Source organism: Elgaria multicarinata, chromosome 1 (genome assembly GCF_023053635.1).
Source record: "Elgaria multicarinata webbii isolate HBS135686 ecotype San Diego chromosome 1, rElgMul1.1.pri, whole genome shotgun sequence".
NCBI classification, from domain to species: Eukaryota; Metazoa; Chordata; class Lepidosauria; order Squamata; family Anguidae; genus Elgaria; species Elgaria multicarinata.
Window position 1 is genome coordinate 168,974,916 of NC_086171.1, and position 22,580 is coordinate 168,997,495.

Here is a 22,580-nt window from a genome sequence, read left to right on the forward strand (position 1 = left end):
GATGCTAAAACATATCAATGCCATTGTCCACAGTAGCCTTCTCCAACCTGGTGATCTCAAGATGTTTTGAACTACAACTCCCATCAGCCCCAGCCAGCATGGCCAATGGTAATGGATGATGAGGTTTGTAGTCCAAAACATCTGGAGGTCACCATGTTGGGGAAGGCTGCTCTAGAGCCTGGTGGAAGCCTCACCCACCCTCATTTCTCTCCTGGCATTTCCCATGGCACTGGAGCCTGCCATGCCTGTCAAAGCAGTGTCAAAGGTTTAACAGAAGCCCCACTCTGAGCACTCCCCAGTGCTATTAGGTAGGAAAGGAAATGGGGGGCAGCAAGGGCCTTTTCCCTGTGGGCAGCTCTACCCATAGATCAGATTTTTCTCCCGAAAGTGGGGCCGGGTGTGGTGGTGGTATGGAAGCTTTTAGTCTGAACAAAAAGCCCTCAGAGCTCACCTCTCCTTCTTTAACTCAGAGGAAGTGTGTGGAGGCCCTTCTCACTCTTCCAGCACAGTTAAGAAGCCTGGCTCATCAATGGGACTTTCTTGCAGGTGTTTTAACTAACTCTAATACTTTGACATAGCCCCTCCAGCTTCAACTGTTTATGCAATTGCTTTTTCTCTCCCATTCCAAAGAGTGCTGAGTTTACGCTTTTCTCCTTTTTCAAACTTAGCTGGAGTGCTGAATGCAAACTCTCTGAACTCCATTGCCTTCTATCAGTGCAGTCAAACAATCTGAAAGCTCCCCCTTCCTCATTGCTTCGCCTAACATCTGTTAAGTGGCTGATGCTGCCACTTCTACTGTCCCTGTTGCTGCTGCCACTTGCTTTGCTCGGCATTTAAATCCCAGCCGAGGGGGCAGAACACCACCGGATGACCAGCTGCCACCACAAGCCCTGCCACCCCAGCTGTACTCACTTCCAGTTGGCTTGGCCTCATAGTGGAGTGGAGGCAGGTACGTGCCACACCCAAACCTCCATGCCTTGACGTGCCTTTTCATGCCTTGACTATAATATCTAGTGCCAGGTGCCATATGGATTCTCCTGATAGCATGGAGAGGTTTCATTGAATGTTTCTCTAGAGGTTAGTTTCAAATGTTCCTGGAGCCATCCACTGCTGGTGTGGAACTGTCCACACAACCAGTAGGATGCATGTGGCAAGCCACCCAAGACATTGCACATGATGTATGTCAAGGCCACAAATTTCAGCAGGCTCTTATGAGGATCAGGGCAGTCTAAATGCTACTTTAGGACTGTATCTTGCACTTACTACTACTAATTCTTAGCATTTATATAGTGCACTTTAAATATTCAGTTTTCCACATTATCTCACCAATCTAAGTAATTGAAGTGTTGAAAAGGAGCTGCTTTCAAGATGCATCCGACTGGTCCACAAGAGCATTTCCAGCAATCTGAGGCCTCTGCCCACCTGAAAGTCATCTTATAGATAGTGGCTTCATGAATCTATATTCTGGGCAAAATAAACATGCCCCACACTTCAGCAGTGACAGTGCACATGGTTTCTCATTTCCGAGTTTCTTATCTCAAATACTTATTTCTATGCAGGAAATAATGCTGAATGACAAATGGGCCTGGGTGCTAGCAACTTTCCTCTTCCTGAGATGTGAGGTTGTTCTTTGCATCTGCAATCACGAAATTATACTTTTTATGAATGGGAGAAAAGCAAACAATACTACAAGGCCTTGTAAACTGTAGGGGACACACTGGATAGAACAGCTGGTGCTACAAAGCACAGCATCTGGTGAATCCATCTATGCAGCAGCCGGAGAAACAGGAAGCCAGAATGTGGCCCAGCTGCTTGTGCAAATGTTACAGTTAGGTAAGGGCAAAGTGGTGGCCTTGGCCATTGTAAGTATTTAGAGATTTCCTCTAAGCATAAAGCCATTGATTGTGGGATAATATCAGATCCCTTCAGGACTTTGTTGTTGGTTTTCTCCTGTCTTCTTCCTCAGTTGTCTCCACATGTGGAACACCAATGGTATGATTGCAGTATAATCAAGTGCTGGAAACAGAACAGCAGAGATGGAATGAGCTAAACCTTCAGCAGCTGCTTCCTTGTTGTATTATTTTTTTGAGCGTACCATCAATCTTCACTATTGTCATTTCTCTTCCCCTTCCTGCATTTCCACCATTATTTCTGACACTTGGTACATTCCATTTTGTTGCTGGGTCATTTATGTCCCAACTGACCTGGTTGTATAGACAGAAGTGCATAATGTGAATATAGCAGTGTTGGTAATAAGCCTGTCTCATTTATAGCCCCTAGTTCTCAACTTCTTGAGAAAGAAGCCAACTTCATAAACCATGGTTTGAAGTTGGCTTATTTTAAACAAGTCGTAATTAGATTAACCACAGTTCATCTGCATTGGATGGAATGCTAAACCAGAAGGAACAAAGTTCCTAGTTATAAAACCAAGACGATTTTTTGTAAGTAAAAGTTGAACAATTATGAACAAGCCAGAACCAGAAGGAAGTGCAATGTGGTTGTAAGGGCGTTTCGTAATCACACAGTTGCTTTGCACGTCTATATAAATAAATAATAATAATAATAATAATAATGAGCCCATGGCTCATTGCTTCTCATCACAGTAAACAATAGCTTGAATGAATATCTGGATGCATCCTATATGTCAGGATGGGCAATTTATGGCCCTCCAGATGTTGCACTGCAACTCCCATGAGCCCATGAGCCCTCACCAGACTAGCTAATGGTGAGGGGAGTTACCATCCAACATCTGGAGGGCCACACATTGACCCCTTTCCCACACTATTTCCAAAGCACCTTTCCTCCCAAACTGTAATATGGGAATAAAACACTGACCTGTCTGATAGGTTTGTTTTAAAGTTTTCTGAAAGTAGGTATGTGAAGCACTCTGAGAATTCCAAAAAGTGCAGTTTATATATACTTATATTATTCATGTATGAAAACATATGGCTCCATACAATGTAGGAGCTGTGAGAGTTCAGAAGGAAGTGTAAGCAACACATCCATGTTCCACAGCTCAGACACATTTGTTCAGCCTGGCTAATTTTCAGCCTCATTCATTGCTTACTAGAGCCTATCAAGTTATCTGTAGCAAGAGGATGTCCATGCTTTAGAGATACAAGATGGAAGGTGGGAAAGGATTTGTCAAAGTGAGACAGTGGGTAAGGGGCGAAGATGGAAACAGAACAAGTATCACTTTTCCTACACATTTCTGTGCTTCAGCAAGGCCCTTGGAAGCCTAAGCTTAGAGATGTCTTTATCCATAGTCTTCCTGAGGGAACTTAGAGGAATTAGTGCCATGACTGTAAAAAATACAACAGCATTGCCAAGTTAAGTGAAGGTCACTGCTGGTGCTCCCTGCTGGTGATGTTAAGGCTTGGGAAAGAGTGGCTTGGCCCACGGAGCATGATGAATCAGTCTGAAGCTGGCCATGCCTGTGCTTTTGTTGTCAAGGATGTGGTCTGTGGTTTCCACTGAAGGCGGTCTCTCCCATGACTTCTCCTGAAACACCCTTCCTTGACTTTTGCTTGTTTGTGACCTAGTGTGTTCAGAGTGCTCTGGGGCTGGGGAGGGGCCAGTGGAAAATGACTGACCTGGGGCTGAGGCATCAGAAGACAGTCTAAAAATGGGAACAAGATTGGCAGGGACCTCATTGGCAAGATCGCTATCCATGTAGAATTCAGTTACATCCGGAAGCTTGTGAGATAAAGAGTGTGCTGGGGCTGTAATGGAATCCAGAGGTGTTGAAAAATGAGATAATGCAACAGAGAGACTGGACAAGAGAAGCCTCAGTGATGCAGAACCACTTCTGTGTTTCCTGAGGCAATGCAAATAAACAACTAAAATGAGGTGTGTGGTGGGGGGGAGAGGGGCAGAAGTGCACTGCATATTTAAATTAGTTTAATAGTTATTCTCTATCTCCAAGAAACTCTTGGAAGTGCTGTTCTGTTGGAAGGGGTACGACTCTAACACGGTGTAGTTCTGTTGGAGGGGAATTGGACTCCAATGCAGTTTCCAGGACTTTCACCAAACTACAGTTCCCAGGATTCTTAGCGTGAAGCCATGAGAGTTAAATTTGTATAAAACCAATGTACATTTGTTGCTTAGATTTGGGTAAAGTGACTCTGTTAGTGGCTGTGGAGTGAGCCTTGGCCACATTGGGTGGAGCATGGTAAGCCAGAATTGCTGAGAATTCTGGATTGTGAACAAGCAAGCATGCTGGTGCAGACTCCTCAATTGCTTGTGCTTGATTCTTCCTTCCAGCTGGAATGGTTTCATGGACCAGGAAACCTCCATGTCTGGTTTCTTTAGTCTAATGTCCAAACCAGAACCTTTGGCATGTTGTTCTGGTTTGGTAGAGAGTAACAAGCCAGAGATCTTGGTTGTTATTCTGGGTTGTTTAGCTAGGAAGAGCCTGGCCAGTGCACTCATCTCACTTACAGTAAGCTACAATTCTCTGCAATTCTGGCTTATCACAGGGTCGGCCCTTCCAATAGGCAGAGTGAAGTGGCTGCCTCAAATGGCAGATGACCCAGAGCACCAGTGAGGTGTATGAGGATAGAGCTGTGGGTCCTTCAGAGCCTGCTCTGTATCCCCTAAGCTATCTTGCTGCCCTCAGGTGTGGTGGAGGATATTGTCTGATAGCTATGGTTGAAGTAGGATTCAAGCATCACTCCGTTTGACATTTGTATGTGGAATGGAGGAGCGTCATTTTATTCTTCACTTCAGGCAGCAGCCTTGGCTTTCGATGACGTGCAAAGCAACTGTGTGATTACGAAACGCCCTTACAACCACATTGCACTTCCTTCTGGTTCTGGCTTGTTCATAATTGTTCAACTTTTACTTACAAAAAATCGTCTTGGTTTTATAACTAGGAACAGGGCTATGTCTGTATGCTTCAAAGCCAATTAATCTCAAAATGGGAGTCTTTTCCTTCATTTTCAATGCTTTTGCAGCTTGAGCTGCCACCCTCTCCAAGAAAAACCTTGACTGAAAGATAATAGCATTGATGTGGCTCAGTAGTCACGATCCTGCTGATATTGCCTAGTTTGAATTTTGGGCTGAGAGCATATTCCTGAAAAACAGCAAGTAATGCTATGGCAACTTTGCCATTGAGGGTTATTCTCTGGTCCCTTCTGTTCTTGGGTGGGACTGTTCCTCATTCCCTTCACAAACAGGAAATAAGAGGGAGGCATAAGCATTTGTTTTATTTGAACTTCAGATTTGGGGAGCCAGTTGTGGGAGTTGTTGATCTCTAAAGAAAGGTGCTGGGGCTGAAGCCCTACCTTGTATACATGGTGGTGGGATGTGGCACTCCTTACTGTTGAAGAAAATGTCTATGATTATGCTTAGAGGACCAATTACTGATGCCCAAACATTCCTCTCACTAATATATCTTGCTCTATGCCTTACTGACTTTCAAAAGAACTTTTGAGTAACCTCTTGAAGGCAGGTGTATGTTCTTATTTTCTTCTCTTTATGGGAAAAGATAATTGTATTATTTCCTGTCTTTTGACTTTTCTAACAGGCAAATATTGATTGCTGTGTCTTCTCTAAGTAGCTCTTTAAAGAAAAACACAAAAACTAGAGGAAGTGCCATATTTTGTCTAAAATGTATGAGATGGCAACAGCTCAGCAGCTGAACTGTCCGAGCCTCAAGCAAAAAGTGGGCAGGCTACTTCCTTTCTCTCTTGTACACCCACATAAAAAAACCTATATTACACATTCGCTCATATCCAGTCACATTGAAGTGAGGGTGGGGAGAGGAGATTTAAAGCTCCGCCCCCCGCCCCAGTGCCTTGAGACAGCGACTTCCCTCAATTGCTATTCCTGTCAGTAAAGACAGGGTAAGCATTCAGGAATTGCCTCTTCAAGACTGCTGAGCTAATTCACACAACACATTTATTCTGCGCAAGAGATCCAGGCATATGCTTGCACAGACGATATAATATATGAACCACATGTTTGTACCTGGTTCAGCCTGGCAGTAATCTCTTTGAAAACATGCCACTGTGATGATGTGAATCACTCTGGGCCATATCCTCGATTGCCCAGCCCACACCTTACACTAGTCTATGTGAATGCCTGCACAGCCAAGAAAGATCAGGATTGTTCACATGGACACACACACACACACACACACATTGTATGAAACTGATCCTGAGTGACTTGCTTAAGCCTGAAGTGAACCTGAGAGCTAATGCAGATCAATAAGTAATTGTACTAGGTTTGGGCATGATGGCACTAGAATAAGAACACATTGTAACATTCTCTGAATCCTCTAGATAGGATAGGGGGAAGTTAAATGAAAAGGATGAAGACAGCGTGATCTTTTTCAGCCTCTCTGGCCCTTTTGTAACCACTGAACCACATTTCACTTTGTAGCTTTGACAAAGCTGACTCTTAAGCGATTTCATAGAGTGGCTTTTATGCACAGTGACCTGTGGCATATTTAATTAATGGTCTGCAGTGCTGAATTAAAGGCCTTAATGCTGGTCGCTCTTACGTGAGGGATTAACAGTGGTTAGCCTACCTGATGCAGCACTTTGAAAATGGGTTCCCTGAAGTCTAATTCTTTGAGCCTAACTGCTTATTAATCACTCATGGTAGCATTGTCCAAACGAACTCTGTAGTGAATCTGACTGCAATGAAACTGTTTCTGGTGTGAGGCTAGTCTCAGTTTACTGAATGGTGTATTCTCCCCTCAGATCAGAGTGAAGGATCTGTGCGGCCCTTAAAACACGCCTGGCATCCCTCCTCCCCAAAGCAAGGGATACTTGGACTATTTATATAAAAAGCAAAGGTAGCCCTATTGGAGATTGCACTAATATGGATGCCAACACCCATATTAGTGTAGTATCTTTATTAGACCAACCAAAAAGTTATAGAAAATGTACAAGCTTTTGAGAGCTCTTCATCAGGCAAGATGTTATCAGAAGTAGGTTGGGGTTACGATGGGGGCGTGAAATAGGGAAGGAAAAGAAAATCTAATTTGATGGTGAAGTCATGGTGTCTACATGATCAGAGTATCAAGATGAAGTGGGGCAGGAGGGAACTGCACGTAGTATAATCAGCAGCAGGATGGAGACAGTTCTGAGTAACAGATGGATTTTATATTTTCAGAAATGGGGGATGCAGCATTTCTCTCTTTATTACTCTCAGCATTTGTAAGGGCAGCTCCAGGTCCAACCTGTAACCACGTAACTTGCTAGAGCATAATCTGAATGGTTGCAGACGCCTCATCCCTCTCTTCATCTTGGGACACTGATCATGCTGACACTCCATGACTTCACCATGGGCAGATTCCCCCCCCCTTCCCTGTTCCCTACCCTCTCCAGGTTTTGCAACGTCTTACCTGATGAAGAGAACTTGAAAGCTTGCACACATCTTTGTGACTTTTTGGTTGGCCTAATAAAGGCATTACACCAATATGGACTTTCAGCTATGTAGTGTGTGTGTGTGTGTGTGTGTGTGTGTGTGAGTGAGAGAGAGAGAGAGAGAGAGAGAGAGAGAGAGAGAGAGAGAGAGAGAGAGCGACAGAGAACAATGTTGGTATAACACATAACAATAGCAAAGCAGCAAGGAGGCTCTGGATCTGCTGTGGTTGCAGTCAGGACAGGGGAGCACATAAGCCCAAAGCTTTCTGTTACTTGTTTTCATCATGCTAAATTATGTTTTGGCATGACCTCTGATCTCGGCCAGAGGCTATAAATGAGACAGCCGTATCCCCTTAATAAGAGTCCCAGCCCCATTTTCAAAAGCCTGGAAGGCCAAGCAGCAAGCTTTGGCATGTGCGCTATTAATAGCAAGAGTATCATTCCAATACCAGGGCCTTCAGACTCAAAGGTCATATTTTTTGGGTCGGTGGCCTGGGGATCTCCCAGTTTCACAGGCTGTTCATGGGAGGCTAGGCAATGACTTCCTCTAGCCTCTTATGACTTTATTATTTCCTTTGCTTTTTATAGTGCCAGTGTTTCCTGTTTCCATATCAGATTCAGAACTGCTTTGAGGGAACACCCTGCTTATCATATTCACAGGGGCTGCAGGAGATTAAATTCGCTTTTTTTAAGGATTGTAAATCCAATGCGCAATGCAAGGATCCTAGAAACACAAAGTCAGATACAAGGAGTGCCAAAAATAATAGAGTCCCACCCACTATATCCTGTTCTTCCATAATCCCACTTCCCAAAGATGGATTTGCATATCAAAACAATGCACCTATTTTCTGTTCTGCCTGGCCAAGACTCCACCAATGCTGTGCAATGGCAGCTGATCGTTGCAGTCTGTCACTTCCAAGGAGAGGGGTACAAGAGACAGCTAATGTGGTACTATTGTGTTGCCCCAACAAGGGAAGGTCTACAATTTGTTCTTGGGTTAACTCTAAACAGGCTATGAGGAAAAGAAGAGGCTGGCTCTGGTGCTATAAGATATGAAAGGAGGTTTTCTGTATTTTCCTTATCCAAAATGAAAAAGTTCCAAAAACTTTCAACTTAACTTGTACAAATGCTCAACGTTTCGGATCTGGAGAACCTTCATCAGGAGCTGTACAACAAAATGAATTCCTCTTTGAAGCGATTATCAATTTTAAACCTTTTAGGTATTTTTTTAAGGACCGTAGTCGTATTCATTCTGCCTCTGTTGCTTCAAAGAGGAATTCGTTTTGTTGTACAGCTCCTGACGAAGGATCTCCAGATCCAAAACGTTGAGCGTTTGTAAAAGTTAAGTTGAAAGTTTTTGGAATTTTTTTCATTTTGGATAAGGAAAATACAGAAATCCTCCTTTCATATCTTATAGCACCAGAGCCAGCCTCTTCTTTTCCTCATAGCCTTTTCACAGTGCTTTCCCCCTCTTCTTCCATGTCTTAACTCTAAACAGCCCAGGGTGGCCAGGCTTGGCCGTTACGCTCACAGCCTACAAATGGGGCAATCATAGGTTGTTTACAGAAAGCAGAACTGAGGAGCACACATCTTAGTTGGCAGTGCACTTGCCTCACTCCCATTCATGCCTGGCAGGTCATGGGTTAGTTAATTAATCACTGCGGTTGAGGAGCCTGGAAGGCTTAAAAGGGAGCCTCAAAGGCAGCTGTCCCTAGTGTTTTGCTGTGGTTTTCTTGCCCAAGAAATGTAGCTCAGTCTTATCATGGTGCTGAGCTGCTACCATTTGCTTCTCAGCTGCTCACCTCCAGGCAGTTGCTTTCACACTTGATGGGAAAACAAATACTATGGCAGGTTCATTTAGCCCATGCATCATAGCTCCATCATAGTGGTCCTTTACCTAAAAAAAACCTTTAACACCTGTGTTAGCCCTTCAGGTATATTTATAGAATGCAATCCTATTACTGCTTTGTGTGTGTGTTTTTAACTTTTCTTTTTACTAGGTTAAACGGGGCTAGATCATTAAGCAATTTCTCATAGCAGGGTCCACTGTTCTTGCAATACTTCCTTTCTGCCTTTGTTCCAGTAGATACTTGTCCATTGCTGTGGGAAACGCATAGCTCTGATGTGAGAAAACGGAGTTCATCTCCAGTTTGGCAAGGCAATGCAGTGTGTGGGTCGACAGGGCATGAGGGCTAATATATGTGGAACTGAGTGTAGAATCCAGCTGTCTGAGAAATCCAGCTTCCATTGGGAAAAAAATATCCCAATCCCAGTTTTTAGCCCTTGTGACTGTGAAGATATGCTGGGAAGGTACAGGTATGGGTGAATGAGATTTCTTGAGATTAGTGCCCTGCATGCATGATTTTCTGCACTGCCCTATGATTAGCAGAACTAGTATAAAGTATTTGAACTGAAAATACAAACCTGTTAGATGTGTAAGATTTATGCAGCTCTCAGATTTCTTTGACGTGTGATTTGTATTGCCCGATCATTTTATTTTTGAGTTGAAAAGAGAACACACAGCCCTGGCTATCACACTTACTGTCTCTGAATGGGGGCTTTAGGGAACGATTGCACAACAGATTAAATCCCATTCAAGCATGTATCCCTTGGTAATTTGAATAAACCCTAGTTCCTGAGGAGCATTTTCTTTCTTTCCCGCCTTTCATTTGCAGCAAAGAACTCTGCCTCCCTGGCCCGTGAGGCATTCCACAGTCCCAGTTGCCTTTATTGGTATAGAGCCTTCCTCCCCCACGCCTGCTGTATGTGCAATGCGCAGGTTTTGACAGTGTTGGGATTGGTGCCTCGCTGCAGCCAGCGCCCTGCATTCTCCCTCTCTTAACCCTGTGCCGAGTGTATGCCTGGTAGCTGGCTCTGTCACAGGCATACTCCAGTGGCCACGTGCTGCATTCTTTCCACAAGCTGTCATAGACTTGTTGGTCTGGCATTGCTGGTTGCAGTTGGAGCTCCAGGGAAGCCTCTTCCTCTGCTTTCAGCGGAGTGACATGTTTTTAAACAAAACGTTTGAAGCACATTAAAAAGGCAACACCGTCGTCGTTTGGTCAACAAGAGAATGCGCTTGCCCTGTCTCTACCCCCCTCCCTTACATTGTGAATGATCGCACTGAAACAGCACTTGCAGGCCTAGAGATAGACAAGAATTTCCCTTCCATTCGTTTAAGATCAGAACTTGACCCTTCGCGTGTCTGAAGGTGAATGGCCACATTTTGCAGGCAAGGCTTGCACATTCCCAAGCTTGTGATGCTCATTCGCAAAATGTGCACTTTTAGAAAAACCTACACTTTTAAAATGCACATTTTAGGCAAATGCAAATTTGCACGCTTTAGTCAATGGGTGTGCATTTATTTTTATTTATTTTAAAGAGTACCTTACCCATTCAAACATGGGTGGGGAGGGGTCCTAAAGAGGACCATTGAGCACTGTATGCATGCATTAGCTATTGCTGCATGGATGGTCAAACCAGTGATGGACAGACTTTAGGCTTGCAGGATCTACTTTTGTTTTTGCTGAAATCCCAAGATCCAGCACCATCTGAAACCTGGTGGAAAAGACATACATTTAGAATTAAAGAATTCTGGGCAGTATCCCGTTGTGCCCATGCACTCAGGGAATCCACCACTTCTGCAACAGGGCTTTTGTGGTTCTAATAAATTCGCATGAGAGTAAATTCGTTTTGAATATTAGAATGGAACTGAATACAGCTCACACCCCTAACACATAAAAATACATCCTTTATTTCAGCAGTATAACTTAAGATGATGATGGGGGAGTCACCTTTTTACTGCAAGGGTGAGCAGTTCTACCTTCAGCTAACGTTTACAGTAGATGGCTATTTATTTATTGCATTTTTATACCGCCCAATGGCCAGTTCACAAAAATCAAAACCATAAAGTACCATTTAAAGTATAAAACTTAAACCACAATGTGAAAACACAATATCAAAGTACAACCAGAATCAAACCAAACAGCAATACAGAGATTTAAAATACAGATTTAAATTACAGTTTTCAACAGGAAAGTTAAAAGGCAAAGATGGTAAAATATGAAAAGCATAAAAAGGTCTTCACCTAGCATCGAAAAGAGTATAACGTAAGCTCCCTGACATGGTGCTTTTCTATGTGGAGAGATTTTATTTATTTATTTTGGTCAAGAGATGAACATTTGATCATTTGAGCCCCTCCTACTTGCAGTCTAAGCTCACACACAGGTTTGCTGCCTTCGTGAGAAGGAGGCTTCTGTCGCTGTTTGAACCTAACACTGAAACACCCCATGGCAGTTTTCTGGCTAAGGCTATCTTGGTGTGAACAGCAAATCCCTTTGACAGCGCATAAGCCTAAGTGCTAGAGATGATGCAGTTCCTTAAGAATGGCTCTGGCCAAGGAAATAAGCTGCAAACTCTTGGACTGTACAGTATTATCTGAGGGGTTCATGTGTTGGCGGAACTGGGGATGGGAAATATTCTCACTGTCATAAAATAGGGGAGGGGACAGGGAGAACCAAGCTGGCTGGCAGCAACTATTTCTGTAATTTTACCAATTGCTCCACATGCGTTTGTGATGCATGCTGCTACAACATTGTTGCCTGATATTTTAGGCTGGAGACTTCCCAGCTGTTTATGACATTGTCTCCTTGAAGTGCAGGACTTATCATTTTGTGTCCTGAGAAGCTAAGGCAAGTGCTTACTGTCCCATTAAATTTATGACCAAAATGTACGCGTAATGAAATCCTCTAATTACTTAAATCTACCTTTTACAGATTTTGGATGTAGCTAATCAAAGAGAGGTTGGAAGCACTACTATTTAGGGTCATAAAGCCAATAGTGGGGAATTTGTTATTCTTTGTTTGAGGGGCCTTTCTTTTTAACCCCCAAATGTTCATTTCCACACGAGCATATGAAGCTTTAGAGCTAGTGTGGCATAGTGGTTAGAGCATTGGACTTGGAAGACTTGGGTTCTAATTCCGACTTGGCTATGAAGCTAACAGTGATTTTTGGACTGTCAGCATAACCTACCTTGCAGGGTTGATAGGATGAAATGGATAGTAAAACTATGGAATTTGATACCACCAATTTAAAAACAGATTAGACAAATTCCTGGAGGAGAAGGCTATCAATGGCTATATGCTACTTCTAGTACCAGATGCAGTATGCCAAACTGGGGGACATGAACTGGGAGATGCTCTTGCAGGCAAGTCCTACTTATGGGCTTCCCACAGGAGCTGGTTGTCCACTATGTGAATGGAATGCTGGACTACTTGGACCAGTATGGTGTGAGCAGCATGGCCCTTCTTACGTTCTTATGAGAGGAGGAAGGTCATGTGCACCACCTTGGGCTCCTTAACGGAAAGATGGGATATAAATGCAACAAATAGATAAGCATATATGAGGCAGACCCTTGATCTGTCTATCCCAGTTTAGTCTTCTCTAACAGGCAGCTATGGGTTGTCCCCCAATTTAACACTATCTACTAGCCTTCCACAACCTGATACCCTACAGATGTGCTGGACTACAATTCCCAGGACTCCTGATCATTGGTCATGCTGGCTGGAGTTGATGGGAGTTGTAATCCAATAAATTTGGAGGGTACCAGTTTGTGGAACACTGCTATATTCCATGCAGAAAGGGAAGCGATGGTTGCTGAATGACAATTTGTGCCAATAATGCATGGCAAATGTTAATATTGGTCAAAGGATTTAAGGTGAGTGTGTGTATGAAAGGAACCTCTCTTCTTTAAGGGGGTGAGGGCTTGTCCTGCCTTATGACAGATTGAATCAAACTGTCTTTCTGTGGGCTGCTGCTAAAAAATGAAAAGGCTAAGTGCGCGGAAAGCCTGGATACAATCACAAAGTGATTTGCATCCAATCTAGGCTCCATCAGACAGACCACAACAGCTTCAAATTTAGACACCTTGATGCTCTGTATTTACAAGCCTGCTGTGTATAATTAAAGCGGTCTTGTTTATGCTCCCATACAGGGTAATAGACTGTTAGCCACACACAAATGTAAGGCGGAGGAAGAGGGCTCGCTTGGCTGACAAACATTTCCTAGGAGAAAGAAAGGAAACCATCATGTTTGAAGCAATGGGCTCCTCCTGCTGGACAAACTGAAAATGTTTCTATTCAGAGGCTGAGGAATGGAATTGGTTCACACATAACAATAACCCAGAGTATAAATTGGTTATGTGTTCATGGATTGTCGTTAGTGCAACAGTGCACTATGGCTTAACTGGGGGTCACTAACCATGAACAACCCATAATTCACAATCCAACAACAAACCATGGGTTTTCTTTCTGGGTTGTTTGTAGTTAAAAACTTGTTATTAAACCATAGTGAAAGGTCCAGATGTAACGGCAACCCACGATTCAACAACAGCCCATACACAGGGGTGTCGTTATGTGTGAAGCAAGCCCATGTATTCTGTGTCAGAATAAGAAGGTGACAAATAGTAGTCTATTGCAGAACAGTAGCGTTAGGGGTGAAGAATGAGGTTGGCCCCATTTGCTGCTGACTTCTAATTATTTAGAACTGAAAAAAGGCAGCCAAAATGATCAAGGGGATGGATCAACTTCTCTGTGTTATGTACTCACACCATTCACTCTCTCTCTCTCACACACAAACCATTTACTCTTACTCATTCTTCCCAGACCCTGCCTCCCCAGCTGATCCATGCAGATCTACAGAGGCTGGTGGTGGGCATTTTCATCCCCATCATGGCATGCCCTTTGAGCTGGTGGCTCAGTTCAGGGTTGGCTTTGCTCCCCTCTCACCTTTCCCAGATCAGGGAAGATGAGGGGTGGGCAAAAGCCTGAGTTGGGGCCTCGAGGGCTTCCTCAAGGCATGGGAGCTGCCTTCGTTCCCTCCTCGCCTTTTCAAACTGGTGAGTGGCGAAGAAAGCCCTGAGCTGGCTTCACCCACCCATTGCCTTCCTGGATCAGGGAAGATGAAGGGCCTGAGCACTGTGGTGCTTCAAGGAATGGCTCCTCGAGGCACAGGCATTGTGGAGCTCAGGGCAGAATAAGTGGTTCTCCCCCCGTGTTTTTTTATCCTCACAAAAGTCTTGGGAGGTAGTTTAGGCTGTAGAGATAGTGACTGGCTGAAAATCACTACGGCTGCAATCCTATAACCCAGTTACCTGGGAGAAAACCCATTGAACTCAGTGGTACTTACTTCTGAGTAGGCATTTTATTTATTTTATTCATTACAGTACTTTTATACCACTTAAGATATTTAAATCCCTAAGCGGTCCACAGTCCGTAGTCACATATAGGATTGTGCTGCAAGGAAGTAGGGAGTAGAACCTAGATTTCCCCAGCTGTAATCTGATGCCATTAAGGCTAGGTTATGTTGTGATACAGGATGCATTAATAATCTGTACCACGAGGTGGCACTAAAGGCTCAGTAATGAACTTTCCCCAAAGGCAAGAGGTGATTTCCAGTAGGTTGATGATCTGCACTAGAGACAAGGGACTTTTTGTCTGTGGGCATGTCTACACCAGCCATTTATCACAGGGTCGTCCCGGGATCATCCCTGTGCATCCAAATGACACACAGGGGATCCCGGGAGCAGGAAAGGACGATCCCTCCATTTTCCTGGGATAATCCTTAGGTGTAGAAAGGGCCTATGAAAGTCCAGGATTGAATTCTTATGTTATTATAGTAAGGTCTGATCTCTGCTCCTTGTCCTTTGTGCAGCTGCTAACTGACTGAACAAATGGGCAGAGAGCATCGTACTGAAGAGCCCTGCCAACCTTAAAATTTGGAAACAGTGCTTAAATTATGGGGAGAAATTTGGGGCAGGTGGATTTAATGAAATCCACAAGCCTGCACCTTGACTCCCCCTGCCCAATTTTAGCCAAATCCATCTTTTTGGTAGCTTTCTGAAACAGAAGCTAAGGGGGCTGGGACACTACTTGGACCCCTATAACTTGAGCCCTAGCTTTAAAGGAACAGTCCAGAGTGAAGGATGAAACATTCCTATTTCCCATCAAAGTGTAGATATGCAGTTTGGCCAGTCAACTTAAGGTCCATCCTTTCTCAAACCCAACAATGTCCTCTGATGTTCCACAGCAGATTTACTCCATTCTCCAGGGAGTAGGGGGAAAAAATCTTTAAGATTTTTGAAACATCATTCTGTTACGGAATAAAAAGTGGAACCTATCATGGCCAGGTGAAAAAGAGGGCAGGGCTCCTGCATTTTTAATAGAAGGTGTAGAAGAGGGTGTTTCACCCTCGACTGTCTTTTTCACTTGGATACCCCTGGTGGAACCTCTTCCTCAGTATCCAGCTTCTGATGGTGATCCACTAACAAGCTACAGTATTCCATGGTATCCCACCACTGGTGCTTGACCTTGTGCTAGCATAAACCACAGTTTGTGCAATGTAACTAGAGCATTTGGGGGAAAGCGGCAATTTCCCACCAAATGTTGGAGTCACCATCAAACTTTGGCTGCAAAGGGCTGCCTTTCCCTGTGTGGTAGTTACATCACACAAGCAGTGGTTTATGCTAATACAACATCTGTAGTGCTCGCAGGAGCACACCATTGAATCCTTTCCAAAGTAACTCCTGGCATTACCTCTTCATCATTCTGACTGACTGGCAACAAAAGTCTTTGGAGATCTTGTGCAAATAGAGCACTCAGTGGACCACTTTGCATGTAACAACTGCCCATGGGTTAAACAATCCATGGGCTGACAAGCACAAGCAGGAGAAAGTGGACGTGCTGCCTCCTGCATCCCTGCCACTTCTGCTTTTATTCATCAGCTCATGATCGGCTCCATCATAGGTTGCTTAGCATGTCATCCAAACCTAGAGTGCTGTGTTGTTTAGGAGCTAAACAACCCAGTGACTAACTCAACAACAAACATAGGCTAACCACTGGGTTGTTTTAGCCCCTAAAAAACCCAGCGAGCTGGGTCCAGTTGCTAAGTAAAATTGGAAGTGGTTGGTGGGTTGCAGACAACATGTCCGATCTCTCCCGCTCATTCATGACAGCCTGTTGACTGTCTTTATGTGTGAGCTGGGTCATAGTGATGTTCAACTTTCTTGTGCTTAGAGAAGGTATCAAGTCACCTTATTTTCTGTCAGAATCCCCCTTTTCCAAGTGTATATGAAACTATTCCATAGTTGCAATGTGGCTTTTCTCTAGTGGTTTTGGTTGCTGTCAGGGTTGGCCATTAGAATGGCATGATGGAAAAGTAGACAGGGCTCTTGCACCTTTAATAGTTATGTAAAAGAGGGGATTGTAGCAGGGGTAACTTGCATGACAAGCTGCTTTTAAAGGTGTAGGGGTCCTGTCCTCTTTTGCATTTGACCACCCAAGTTGCTAATGACTTTAATATTTTTCCTCTGGTATTTTAATTTTACAAATAGCATGTCTCTTGCTTGCTAAACATTTTTCTAACTACAACAGTAGTTAGAAAATCAGTAATTTTAACAGTTTGCTTCCCTAATTTCTTAGATTACATTCATGCTGGAATTTGTATACCTAACATAACCGCTTAACCGCCAACAGGCTGCATCTGGAGTCCTCTGGCAAACCCAAGTAGGATAGGTTGTGCTCATCTACCACTAGGTGGCACATTTGACTACTTTACATGCCTCCTCTGGCCATTCTTATAGCCTTCGTAGCATAGTTGTCCACTGACAGACAGATTCAAATCCCTGCTTGTATGGGAAGCTCTCGGAGTGGGATTTGAGCATGAGGGTGGGGAGAAAGAGTATACATTAACCTATCCTAAATCTCCTGGGATAGAGTGGGAGAAATCTAAATATGACAAAATATTGAATCCTGTTCACACATTGTATGTTCATCTCTTAATGCGTATTTATGAAATAGCTAATACATAACCAGAAAAAAGATGTTTCATATTGTGTCAAATTCAATGTGAACCACCCAGAGAGCTTTAGCTATTGGGTGGTATTGAATTGTAATAAATAAATGGGGTTCAGCTCACACATTCAGCTATCGGTCAGAGATCACATAACATGCCTGTCTGTGTGGGTCTCTCCATTTAAAATCCATGTTTGAATTGTGTTTTCATTTTAATAGTTGTGTATTGTTTTATGCTGCATTTCAGTGTTGTATTTGTTTGTGAAACCCTCAGAGACTATGTGTTATGGCTATATAAATACAGTAAAAGGTAATAAATGAAATAAATACAAAATGGGCTCTTCAGTACATTGGGTTCAATATATTGGGTTCACAGAACATTGGTTTGTTAGGGAAGGGGAACATGTGGCTCTCCAGATGTTATTGGAGTGGAACTCCCATCAGCCGCAACCAGAATGGCCAGTGGTCAGGGATGATGAGAGCTGGAGTCCAGCAACATCTGCAGGACCACAGGTTGCCCACCCCTTCAATAGCTAGTGTTATCCTCAATCCCAAGAGACCTTCAATTACATTCTTAGCTATGCGCTCATTACTTGGTCTCAGGTAAGTCACTTTCTCTCTGCTTCAGTTGTCAATCTGTAAAATGGAACCATTGTATTTATTATTTATTTATTAAAACGTTTATATTCCGCCCTATATCACAGGGAACTCATGATCTGCCTCACACTTATGAACATGGCAAATGTCAAAATTAGGACAGCATGCTACCTTTTTTCTTTTTTTAAAGTATTCTTGTCATGGATTGTGTGAAATCCAAATTTGGAAAGGAGACTTCTCGTGAAGCAGATTCTATGCAGCAGTAGCCTGTGGGTAATGATTCCTGGCATGATGATGGTTGTAGTCAAAGATAATATCAGCAAGGGCACTAATGGAAGGAAAGTGAGGGGAAATGGTTCACGCTTCCTTTTGTTTTCCCTTTTCTAGATGCTGCAAGACTGTCCGAAAGCTCGCAGGGAGGTGGAGCTCCACTGGAGGGCATCCCAGTGTCCTCATATCGTGAAAATTATAGATGTCTATGAAAACCTTTACCAGGGTCGAAAATGTCTCCTGATAGTCATGGAATGGTGAGTGTTGCTGATTGGTGGGACAAGCATCTGTCAGGGATGCTTTAGGGTGAATTCCTGCATTGAGCAGGGGGTTGGACTCGATGGCCTTGTAGGCCCCTTCCAACTCTGCTATTCTATGGTTCTATGATTCTATGCATTTCAGCGCTACTCACTCAGAGCTTTGTAATCCAATATCACAACGTTGGAAAGGGGGGGGGTGTCTGTTGGCCATCTGTTGGCCATCTAGCCCAATGCCATGATGCCCACTTGAGGTAGGAAATCCAGAAACTGCATGAGAAATCTTGGGCTCCCACCACTTCATGTATTCAAACTGTGGGTATATGTGTGGTTCTGTTAAGAACTGTCGAGTTAATTATTACTCCAGCATTGACTATCGTGTTGTCTGAATGCAGCCTTTGAGTCCAAGGGCTAATTCACCCATGCAGACACACCACTCAGTAAGGTATCAATGAATGACCTGCAAATGAATATGTGGACTGCCTTGGATCTCCCAAAGTTGCACCTGTTTTTAAAGCCTGGGGGGTACAAAGAGGAAAGTGCTAAATGCACATTCTAGGCATGTGACTTCATGTTGCTCTTACTGGTTTCTTTACAAGGTTTATCCAGGAGAAGAAAAGGGAATATCATACCATAAGTGAGTCCTCAGAGTTGAAACATACATTTATTGGACAAATCAGAATCTTGGGTAGCCACAGAAGCAGAATGATGGAGGAAAGCTTTCTTGTGTCCTGTGTGGCAAAACATCTCAGTGATAGAAAATGTGTGACCAAGGGTAGAAAGTACATGAAAAGCTAAATGAATGATTGCCTTATATTAGCTACTTGGTGTCTTCTAATAGAGCAGCCCACTCCTCTTTTTGGGATGGGTGGGGGTGTTTTGCATCTTTATGGTTCCTCATTCAGGGACTTAAAGTGGTTTCCTCTTTGTTGCACCTTTCAGCTAAACCTTCGAAGGACCTTGAAGTCCCTAAGTCCTTGCCTTTGTTCTTGCTTTCGTTGGTTTTCCAATCCTTGGTAAAACTTGAATAGGGATACACTCGAAAATCACAACGCTGTGGCAATTGCAAGTTTAGCTGAATGCAGAGTGGTAGCCATGATATGCTTTAAGGTGGATTCCTGCATTCAGCTGGGGGTTGGACTCGATAGCCTTGTAGGCCCCTTTCAACTCTACTATTCTGTGATTCTATGATGCTACTCTGTTGCAGTAAAAACAATAAAGACTCTTTTGCTACCCTAAAGTCTAACAAATTTATTTATTCTGGTATAAGCTTTTGTGGACTCTGTCCACTTCATCAGATGCATGAAGTGTCAACCTCAAATTGGCCAACCTGTGTACACATGTGTGCTTGATCTATATGGGCAGTGTCCACGAAAGCTTATGCCAAAATAAATAAATGTGTTAGAGTCTTGTGGCACCTTAAAGACTTTGTCATAATAACAATGTAAGCTTCAAACAGCTTAGAACGGATGTAAACAAGGTCTAGGAGAACTATGTGCTTGAGGCACAGAGATGGAAATGTGTACATAGTCTTGTGGTTTGCTTAGGCAGTAAATCATGCTGTAACCGAACTTGTTTGTGACTTCCAGCTTGGATGGTGGGGAACTCTTCAGTCGAATTCAAGACAGAGGAGACCAGGCGTTCACAGAAAGAGGTACGAAGGGATACAATAGATTTCTTAAAACTTAACAACAAACATTTACAAAAATCTTAACTATCTTAAGAGGTTCAACAGGACATAGCTTTTGGGGTGGTGGCTGTGCAGGTTTTCTTAATTGTTAGTTACTGGCTGTCTTTCTGTCCCCCACAGTGCCCCCAGACTGGTGATTGCCTCCCCCGTCTCCCCACCCTGCTCTGAATGTTTTGGAACATCCCTTTGTTTCAGAATCTCAGGGAGAAATTGTTACCCCGTCCTCCTCCAAAAAGAGTTGTCTGGCCACCACCATCAAAGGCTGCAGCAAAAAAAGAAAAAAGAAAAAGTATTTTTTAAAAAGATAATCAGTGACCCATACCACCATACCACCGTTAAGGGTATGAACATCCTAAAAATCCCATTACCCCCCAAATTGCCCCAAGAATCACCTGCCAACAGCTTCCCTGCCACCGGTGAATGTTGAGCCAAAAATTCTGATATTAGAACTTTTGGCTTAGCGCTGCGTCAAGTCAGGATAAACCAGAATCAAAACTCATGGTTATAATCATGGGTTTCTGATTCTGGGCAAGTGCTTTACATAGTTTGCCAATCTGGATGTCATGGCAATGTGTTGGTCACCCTAAAAACTACCCTAGAGCGAAGTCATGAGGGAGGGGGGGACACATGAGCCTGGAACTTGTTTCTGATCCTCCAAACTGCAGAGCTAGACAACCTTGTGCCTCCCGATATTTGGGAAACAATCCCATCAGCCCTACTAACCAGCATGACCAGCAGTAAGTGACTATGGTGGTAGTCCAAAACATCTAGAGGACACTGAGTTGTTTACCACTGACAATTGGAGAATCATCTAAATTAAGTCATTGTAAGGAACATGGCATTACATTCTCCTGGTGTTTCCAGCAGCCGCAAATGGTGTGGAAAAAGATGTGAGAAACATGCAGCATAACAGACCCTGTTCAGATGGCGGCTAAGTATTTTGAGCTAAACAGTGGGCCTGTTTGGACAACATGCTAAGCCATTAACTCTTTTGCAGAAAATGGTTAGTGAGCATGTTTAAACTGTGGTTATGTATCCACCATGGTTAGGAATGTTTCCCACACCATGCTAAGTCACGGTTCACAAACACAACACTTAACGTTTGGCTCAAAGTGCTTAACCACTGTGGCTTAGCGTATCATCTGAACAGAGTCTGTGGCTTAGCATGTCATGTGAACAGGTCTACAGTATCAAGGCAAGGGGTAAGTTGTTTAGATGTTATGGAAGGCAAGGGAGGCACATGACATGTGGCTGCCACTTTCAGGCCAATCCTTATAAAGTTTACTTCTGCTCTGAAACTGGCCCAGTAATTTTGTGTCTTTGCTCTCGCTACCTCTCTATTTAATCTGGGTGCATGTTGCCTGTTGAGCTGCTCGGTAAAATATCACTCTATTTTCTTATCTTCTCCAGAGGCTTCTGATATCATGAAGAGCATCGGAGAAGCCATTCAGTATTTACACTCAATCAACATTGCACACCGGGATGTTAAGGTACTCTTTGCCAATAGGCCTACATATCACGCTACTAATCATTTCCAAAGACTTTGCTCAACTGAAAGTATCTTGAGGGGCCAAATTGGACATGGCATTTTAGTTATGTTTGGCCTGTGCTGCTGTATTTTTTTTTAAACACAAATGACCAACACAAGAAGATTGGGACCATAGTGTGTATGTGGATTTAACTCTTTGTAGAGTACTTTGGTGGTGGTAGAACTGGATTATTTCATTGCACCCACTCTTTCATTCGGAAACTACAGTTAGTGCAAAATGTGGCAACCAGCCTCCCCCCCCCCCCGGTGTGTGTTATATAGACCGTGTAACACAAGCCTTGAAGCAGCTTCACCAGCTACCTACTTGTTTCCAGGCCTGATTCAAGGTGCTAGTTCTTACCTATGAAGCCCCAAGCAGTTTAAGGGCAGGATTTCTGGAAGATTGCCTCCTCTAGTATGAACCCACTCAGAAACCATGTTCTTCAACTGAAACCCTGTTGCATGTCCCACCTCCTGGAGAGGTGAGGTTGGTGAGGACTCTGGGCTGGATTAAGATATGCTGAGGCCGTAAGCCATATCAAGAGCCAGAGGCCCTATACCATAAAAATAAAGAGAAGAAAGTATATTATATTATAATAGAAAAGGTAATGAAAGGGTGCCACCCAATATTAGGGGATGGTTGTAATTAAACAGTGTTAGATAGCCTCTGAATTTGTGTATAAAATAACTACTAAAGTAATTTGATTTAAACTTCTTATAAACTGGCTCTAGTTTGTGCTTATTGCCTCCAATACAATACTGCATTGCCACACTTTCAGTATATAAGGCAACTGTGCTATAATTCACGCCAGACTTTCCAACATATTTAAGCCAAAGCAAATACATCTTAGTTATCTAACATCTTAGTTAACTCCAACATATTTAGAGGCCCCTCATAGTATGAGGCCCTAAGCCATGTCTTACAGGGCTTGCTCCTAAATCCGGCACTGTCCTTCTGTGTGGCAGCACCCTGGTTATGGAATTCTCTTCTTAGGTTGGTTAGGTTGGCTCCCT

The 22,580-nt window shown here is 43.4% G+C and overlaps 1 protein-coding gene across 1 annotated transcript in view; it reads left to right on the forward strand.

Moving 5' to 3' along the window:
• The window catches only part of MAPKAPK2 (MAPK activated protein kinase 2), a 104,145-nt gene that overhangs the window by 63,405 nt on the left and 18,160 nt on the right, over positions 1-22,580 (forward strand). The window contains exons 2-4 of the mRNA XM_063142906.1: positions 18,209-18,348; positions 19,938-20,002; positions 21,449-21,528. Coding sequence (XP_062998976.1) covers positions 18,209-18,348; positions 19,938-20,002; positions 21,449-21,528 — 285 coding nt within the window. The remainder of the gene's footprint in view (positions 1-18,208; positions 18,349-19,937; positions 20,003-21,448; positions 21,529-22,580) is intronic.